This window comes from Lactuca saligna, chromosome 9 (assembly GCF_052625555.1).
Source record: "Lactuca saligna cultivar CGN05327 chromosome 9, ASM5262555v1, whole genome shotgun sequence".
Classification (NCBI taxonomy): domain Eukaryota; kingdom Viridiplantae; phylum Streptophyta; class Magnoliopsida; order Asterales; family Asteraceae; genus Lactuca; species Lactuca saligna.
This window is the reverse complement of record NC_136425.1, coordinates 114831236-114840097: the sequence shown is the minus strand read 5'-3', so window position 1 is coordinate 114840097 and position 8862 is coordinate 114831236. Positions and strand designations below refer to the sequence as shown.

The 8862-nt window shown below is 31.9% G+C and overlaps 1 protein-coding gene across 1 annotated transcript; it reads left to right on the top strand.

The window, feature by feature from the left end:
• The first annotated feature begins 542 nt into the window (after positions 1–542).
• On the top strand, positions 543–4800 carry ECR1 (E1 C-terminal related 1). The gene is made up of 9 exons (XM_078973744.1): positions 543–807; positions 887–1050; positions 1617–1819; positions 1972–2204; positions 2275–2337; positions 2654–2710; positions 3334–3455; positions 3775–3892; positions 4400–4800. Exons 1-9 carry the CDS (start codon positions 703–705, stop codon positions 4685–4687), a joined length of 1353 nt encoding a protein of 450 aa, XP_078829870.1. The 5' UTR covers positions 543–702; the 3' UTR covers positions 4688–4800.
• Positions 4801–8862: the final 4062 nt, after the last annotated feature.

Sequence of the window (8862 nt, the reverse complement as noted above, 5' to 3'; positions counted from 1 at the left end):
AAATATATTAAAAAATAAATAAATAATGAGTAAATTACTGAATCGTCCCTATGGTTTGGTAAAAATTGCATGTTTGGTCCCTAACGTTTTTTTTTTTTTGCACTCGGATCGTCCTTGTGGTTTGATTTTGTTGCATTTTTCGTCCCTTACGTACATAAAGTGAGGGTCCAAACGTGCAATTTTGATCAAACCATAGGGATGAAAAATTCAACAAAATCAAACCATAGAAACGATCCGAGTGCAAAAAAAATTAGAGACCAAACATGCAATTTTTATCAAATCATAGAGATAATTTCAGTATTACTCGTAAATAAATAAACATGACTTAAACCCCTAAGCATAAACAAGACGACGACGAAAAAAAAAAAACTCCAAATTTTATCAAAAAAAAAACTCCAAATTTTATCAAATACATTTTGTCATTTTCCGGGCCGATCAAATACTTTTTGTGCCAATTCCGCTAACCTTCTGGACCGGTAACCCGAAATTTGTGAGTAAGGGGCAACAGGATGTTTTATCGAAACCAAATAGAAAAAAAGGAAAAGAAAACCCGAAGTGCAGCGTTAAAAAGGCTAAAAACCAAGCACCCGACTATCACCCCCTCTCCAGCGGACCCCTTCCATCGTACCATATACAGTGGGGTGTCGTTCCCTGGTCTTCGAATTGCAACACGTAGTACAACTCCGATCGAGAGTCCCTCCAATGGCAGACGCCGGTGCGCATCAAAGCAGCAGATCAAGGGACCTTGACAAGCTTCTCCTTAGGCCAGGGCATCTCGTCGGCCCCGCCTTCGAACCAGGAACTGAAGTAACTACACCCGCCTTCACTAAAAACTTTTGACGTCTTTATTTATTATTAACAATATATGTTGTTTGATTTTGTGAAGTTGAGGGACGATATTCAAGAGTATGCTCGAATATTGGTTGTAGGTGCTGGTGGATTGGGATGTGAACTGCTGAAAGATCTCGCTCTATCGGGGTTTCGAAACCTTGAAGTTATAGACATGGATAGAATTGAAGTATCCAACCTTAATCGGCAATTTCTTTTCAGGTATATGTATTTTGGATTCCTATCCGTGTATGCCTAGAAATGTAGTCATATTCTGTATATATGTATATCTTTGTGTGTAAAGCAGCCACCAGTCTACACCTATCTTTTGAGTTCTCAATGTATAGTTCTCTTGACTTCAGAATCGATTATAGTAGTTTTAGTTGCGTAGGTAGAAGAACAAACTGTAAAAAGTGCCAAAGGATACAAGAAATCAGGCTGACATTATTTGTTGAGTTACATGGGTTTTGTTGATATTAATCAGGGCATACAAATGATTAATGGCCAAGAAAAATTTACTAGTTTCATAAAGGACCAAAGATTTGGTGACAGACCCTTGATTGCTTCTGTTTTTATTTTAACATTCAACACTAGATAGTTGGCAGTTTGATTAACGTTTAGGCTTGTTCACATCTGGTTGTTGTCAACCCTAAAATCATGAAATTTCAGTAACGTGGTTGGCTATATTATATTATATGTGTATCTAATTAGTTTTGGAATCTGTATGTATGTAATAGATTTGTTGAGGAAAAGTGTTTGTGAATGTGATTTTGAGTTTTTGAGTTCAGGCTTGAAGATGTTGGGAAGCCAAAAGCAGAGGTGGCTGCTAAACGCGTGATGGAAAGAGTTAGTGGTGTAAATATTGTGCCACATTTTTGCCGGATTGAGGACAAACTGGATGAGTTTTACAGTGATTTCATGATTATTGTGCTTGGTCTTGATTCCATTGAAGCTAGAAGTTACATAAATGAAGTGGCTTGTAGCTTTCTAGGTATTTTATTATCTTCCTATATCCTATATATATATATATATATATATATATATATATATATATATATATATATATATATATATATATATATATATATGATGTACACTCTGAAGCTTTCAACAGTTGTTTTTTAACCATTTTGAGAAAACCAGAATACGACTCTAATGGCAACCCACGTGAAGAGACCATGAAGCCTATGGTAGATGGTGGAACTGAAGGTTTCAAGGGTCATGCAAGGGTTATCTTACCTGGCATAACACCATGCTTTCAATGCACTATTTGGCTTTTTCCTCCACAGGTCAAGTACCCCTTATGTACTCTGGCAGAAACCCCAAGAACTGCACCTCATTGCATTGAATATGCTCACCTAATCAAATGGGACGAGGTATTTTATTTGTATTTATTTTATTTTATTTTATTTTATATATATAATAATTATTATTGAGCTTTTGCAGGTGCATAGTGGGAAAACCTTTGATCCTGATAATCCTCAACATATGCAGTGGGTGTATTCAGAGGTTAGTGTTTCACCTTTTAAGTTTAGAGTAAATGCAAGAAATGGCAAGATTCTTCCCCCTTTTTTTTTAATCTTATCAAGGCATTGTACTTTGAAAAACTACCCAACTATAGTATTGTACTCTCCTTCTTATTAGGACAATGTACTTTGAAAAGGTACCAAAACATAGCAGTGAAAATTGCTTTGTATCCTCTGATAATATTGCTATAATTGGATTGATTTTACAAAGTACAATGTTGTAATAGGAAGCAATGAAAGTATGTTGCTGTTTCTTGCATATAACCCTTTAAATTGTATTGGACTTTTTTTATCTGCAGGCTCTTAAGAGAGCAGCACTTTTCAGCATTCCAGGAGTCACATATACTCTGACACAGGTTCACTGAATTTCCAACATGCTTATGATAGCATCTTATTACAGTTAGTTGAGTTAATCAGAGTTATGTGCCAAGTTTCACTCACCTTTCAGTTTTGGCCTGTTGTTTGTTAAAAATCTTTATTCTGTTATAAAATTATGATGAGGTGGTGTTATAAATAATTTCATTAAGTTGTTCCTGAGTTGCAGTTATGTTCCAAGGTTGGGATATTCATATTTTGCTCCATTACAGAATCTTTTTCTAGTAATGCTGATGTTTTGTTGTAGTGGTTTCTTCTTGACCTATGTTGCTTGAATTTTTTTGGAAGACAGATCTCACATGGAACAAATTTCACAACATTGAAACAAAACTGAAACTTGGTACTCTTTATTTTATGAAAACCTGCTAGGTCATATATAAATATATATGTCCACATCAACACAAAAAAAAAGTGAAACCTATTGACGTACTAAGTTATCTGGATGTCCACATTTATTATAGCTTATTCATTCATTCATTCTCTGCTTTATTCTTCAAAGATAATAGGCATGACTTCGTCTGAATGGTCTTATTCCAAATTATCCGGAAGGCTTCATTATGATAATACATTACAGACTTGTTAATGTCTCAATTTTTGTTTACAGGGTGTGGTGAAGAACATTATACCTGCTATAGCTTCTACAAATGCAATAATATCAGCTGCATGTGCTCTTGAAACTTTGAAGATTGCATCAGGATGCAGTAAAACATTATCAAATTATTTAACGTAAGGATATTTTCTTCATGCATTTAATATTTCGTCTAGTGGTTGGTTTATGCTTGTAAGTATTTTTTATGAATGACCACTCAACTCCTATAATAAGCTTGTATTGCAAGATTAACTATTAAAAATCCTCTCAGAGAAGTTTTTAAGTGTTTATACATGGTCAGTTCATGATATTAAAATATGGAGAAGAGAAGACAGGAATTTAATTGTTGGGACGATAAAGGCAAACTTTTGTTATATTATTCGAATATAACACTCATGTAATTGGATCTTTCCTTTATTATTATTATTATTCACAAACATAGTTGTTATTTTGTAGGTATAATGCTGTTGAAGGTCTCCATACTAAAGTGACAGAGTTTGTGAGGGATAAAGAGTGTCTTGTGTGTGGTCCTGGCATTTTTATGGAGCTGGAAACCTCCGACACGTTGAAAATGGTAAATTTAAATTTATTATTCCTCACATTATTATATATATATATATATATATATATATATATATATATATATATATATATATTATGTTAGATAAAGAAGTCAGATTCAAAGTATCCTTTGAAGTTTAAGGGGTTAGTGCTACTACTCTAATACCATTTTGTGACACCGAAAGTAGCATTATTGCTGACAAGGCAAATATAATCTTTAGATCTGATCAAACCATAAAACCAACTTGCTATCCAAATCCAAGGTCAAAAAGTGCTCTAATTAGTAAAATAAAATTTCTTATTTTGTCTGAAAATTTTTCCAAAAGAAACTCGTGATCTCTATCTCAGCCAAAATCATATTAATTACAAAGGTTAAGTTGACGACTTAGATAGGTGTTCTGGAGGGGAGTCACATATCAATCATAGTTAGTTACCTATTTATTTTGCTATGTATTGGTGATATAGAAGAGAATTGTTGAAGTTTAGTTGGTTGAGATTTGAAATTGAATAATTGAAACAGTTGATGGATAAACTTGGGGACGAACCACAGCTACTGATGTCGGGAGTGAGCGTGAAACACGGAGGGAAGACACTGTACATGCAAGCACCTCCAGAACTAGAAGCACTGACGCGCGCAAACCTCAGCATATCATTATTTAAGTTGATGGAGGAATCTCCAAAGGGTATCCTGCATGTCACTGGAACAGCCGGGAAGCCTGGCAAACGACAATCTTGCTCCACAAAACTGCGTGTAGCCTTTAAGGGCGTTGCTGGAATTAAGGATACTGACATGGCTGGTGGAGCATAACGTTTATTTTTCAACCATCAACACTCACCAATGTTATTTCATCACTAGAAGAAAGAAAGACTTATTGTTATTTATTATTTATATTTTATAATATAATACTCTCTGTCTCTCTATCCACGTTGTTTTCTTTATTTCCAATTGCAACTTTCGGATTTTGGCCCATTTCTTACTAATAACAAGGATTTCGACAAACTACATACTAAAAATTATTAAATTCAATTATGTAGACCCAAAACCAAATCTAGATTAGATGAATGATATTTTATTTCTTGACATAGGATCTGATTGTGTAAAATTAAGTATCACTTCACTATGAAATCTTCAATTTTTTCATGTTCAAACTTCAACTCATGGACATAACCTGGCCGAATTCTCCTATTTTTATAAAATTTGTTATAAATAAAACTATATGGGGTATGCCATTCCAGGAATTCTCCCTCTTAAGCCATTCAACTATACTCAAAACTCATCACCACTCAAGGGAGTCAAAGACATCCGTCCTCCCTCACCATGTATGGCCTCTATTATATATGGAACATCTGGACATCTTAAAGTGTCTCAAACTCTCACTATAATTGGCTTAGTGGAGACACGAAGATGAAATTGAGGCCTACACACACTTGAGAATATTGATCAAATTAAACCTCTTTTTTCATTTCACAACCCAATATATATAGTAGACTTGTAACTAAGGCCGTATATACATGAGGAAACAATAGTTATTTAAACACGGATACACACAAACTTAATATATGGAGGGGATATAGGTTGCTACTACTAGGCTCTTTTAGTTGGGTGGTAGGAGATCAAACACTCAAATCAGACCGGAAGTTCTAATATCCAATTTAAAAAAACTTACACCAAATTATTTTTATAAAACAACCCAACTTTATATGATATCCACCCAGGGCCAGCTCAACGAGTTTGGGAGTTCTGAGCGAACCAAAAATTTGAGGCCCTTTAATATTTATAATACTTAATGTTAAAAACCAAGGTTGTAGAACTCGCTACTCGGTACCTGCTCGGCCGACTGGGGAGTAGCGAGTACTCGGGAGTACTCGGGAAGTACTCGGATTCGGTAATTCATGTAGAAATATTTTTTAGAAAATTATATATGTCAAAATCATAAGTTAAAATCATAATTTGATTGAAATATACAACCAAAATTAGATACATGTGAATACATAAAAAACTGAAATACACATAATTATCTCACTACGTGGATAATTATTGAAAATTTAAAATATACATGTTGTAATAATCACATGTCTGTGTTAAATAATAAATCATTAAGTGCATTATACATATTAATCTTGAAATTCTTGACTTTTTTCTCTTTTTATGACAATTTTGACCGAGTTGGACCGATTTTGACCGAGTTGGCCGAGTTTGACCGAGTAGGCCTGAGTAAGACCGAGTAGGCCCGAGTTTGACCGAGTTTGTCCAATTTTTGACCGAGTTTGACCGATTTTTGGCCGATTTTGACTAAATCCGAGTTTTTTGGCCGAGTTGACATTACTCGCCTCGGTGGAGGGCCGATTCCGAGTAATCGGCCGAGTACTCGACCGAGTAGGCCGAGTTTTGCAACACTGTTAAAAACACGCCTCCTTTATCCAGGCTTGGAACCAGCAATAATAAACTTAAAAGTTTACAAATGGCAGTTATTTTATTTTATTTTATTTATTTATTTATTTTGCATATGTTTTTTTGTGAATATATTTTATGATATAAAGTTAACTTTCCTAGCCTTTTTAGATACAAATTCTTTAATAAAATTTTCATAATCAATTTCTTTTACTAACTGTTTTTCAATTGACAAAATAGTTAATCCATTTAATCTTTCTTGTGACATTGTAGATCTTAAATAATTTTTTACAAAAATAGTTAACATAATCCTATAGGCAACATATGCATTTGGAAAAGAACTAAACTTTTTTAATGCAATTAAGTATATTAATAATTGTATCACGTTCTAAATGTACAATATATCTTAAAAGTTTTAGTTCATGAAATAAATCTAAACCATCAATATCTAAGCTATCATTATGCTTTAAAGATTTTTCAAGATTTAAACAATGTTTTTTTAAAGTATTTTTATCAAATGATTTTAATTTTTCTATACTAAATAGAAAACCAAAAATATTTTTAAACTCGTTAAATTGCTCGACTCTACTTTTAAGTGAAGTAATGACTTTATCTACTACATATAAAAAGTAATCAATTTTAAATAACTGAATCGGGGTTTTAATAATTTCATTAGCAACATTTTTATCATATCAGCTATTTCTTTGAATGATATGTTTTTCACGAAATTTAGGTTTTACGTTCATTTCTAAAGATAATTCTTGTGCACAACCTAAAGCCTTTTCAACTTCGTTTTCTCTATATTCTTCAAAGAAATGCAAAAGTCCATTTAGTTGATCTATAGCATCATTGATACACATATCATATGATTGCAAGCTTTTACTCACAGTGTTAATAGCAAACAAAACATCATACCAAATAATCATTCATAATAAAAATTCATATGTAGCTAAACATTTAGCCTCACTTTTAATTTTGGGATGTCCACAATTTTTGGATAATTGTAAAAGTGATTTTCTTAATTGTGATGCTTGAAATCTAATTGCTTTTACACTTTCTACCCTACTTTCCCAATGAGTTTGCGATAATGATTTAAGTGTTAGGTTTGATATATTATCTTGTAATATTTTCTACCTTTGAGGTGATGGAGCAAATATCGAATATATACGTTGTATAACTCCAAAAAAATTACTAGCTTTATCACACGAATTAGCCATATCACAAATTACTAAATTTAAACTATGACAACTACAAGGAGTGTAGAATGCTCTAGGGTTAATATCTAACAATCGTTTCTGTACACCTTGATGTTTTCCTTTCATATTTGAACCATTGTCCTAACCTTGACCCCTAACATCATTTATATCTAGTACTATATTTTTAATTTCATCAACTATAGCATCATATAAGCATTTACCGGTTGTATTATCTACAATTAAAAATCCTAGAAAGTACTCCTTTACTTCTATTGGAGTTGTTGAAAGATCTAAACATCATAAGATAATTGACATTTGTTCCTTATGACTTGTATCAAGAGTACAATCAAGTATTATTAAAAAGTATTTAGTCTCTTTTACTTTTTTAATAATTTTAGTTTTATGTTCTTCTCCTAATAAACTAATAACTTCTTCATAAATTTTTTCATTTGTTCCACGATATGCTAAATTATTTTTTCCTGAAGTTTTTACTACATCAATGATTCTTATTAACACGTTTTTCCAATGTTCTTTTTTCTTTATTTATTTGTTCTTGGATTTTCTTGTCAATTGTTTTATTATTTGCTAATCTAGTTTGTAAGTCAATCCATGACCTCATATTAAGAATGTGTCCGTTACTTGCTTCATGTCTTTTTAGTATACTAGAAATATTATTCCAATCATTGTTACCTTTATGTGCTAATGAACATGTAGATGTATTCACATTATATAATTTACAACAAAAACAAAAAATTCTATCTACATCTATTGAATAAACCAACCATGTTCGTTCGTATTTTCTCCATTTGTTTTTTTTTTTTTTTTTTTTTTTTTTTTGTTGCATATAAAGAGATGTACTAAAGCTTCTTAAATGTTCATCTTTTGAAATTTTAAAATTATAAATCTTAATAGGATATTTTTCTACGATTAAATCTCTTAAATTAGTACTATTATTATTTCATCTACTTGGACCATATATGTTTAAAGGCGTGTTATCATCTTCACTATTAGTTTGTTCGTTATCAAGTTCAATATTAGTTTGTTCGTTATCATTTTCACTATTAGTTTGTTCGTTATCATTTTCAATATTAGTTGGTTCACTATCAATTTCAATATTAGTTGGTTCATGATCATTATTATCAACATTAGCTTGTTCTTGTTCATTATCAACATTTGCTTGTTCTTGTTCATTATCAACATTAGCTTGTTGTTGTTCATTATTAATATTTTTATTTGTAGTTAAATATTTTAAAAACGACCTTTTTGTTTATCTATAAAAGCTTCTTCTTGCATTTTTTGTTTCCTTTTTGAAGCATCAGATTCGTATTTTCTCTTTGACATGATTATTAATTATTTGATTAATAATAACTATAAGTATATAAGATATGGATTAGG

Coding starts and splice junctions, on each gene's coding strand:
- ECR1 (XM_078973744.1), top strand. CDS start 703: ATGGCAGACGCCGGTGCGCATCAAAGCAGCAGATCAAGGGACCTTGAC. Junction 2,338..2,653: donor TGCAGTGGGTGTATTCAGAG/GTTAGTGTTTCA, acceptor TTTTATCTGCAG/GCTCTTAAGAGAGCAGCACT. Junction 2,711..3,333: donor TCACATATACTCTGACACAG/GTTCACTGAATT, acceptor TTTTGTTTACAG/GGTGTGGTGAAGAACATTAT.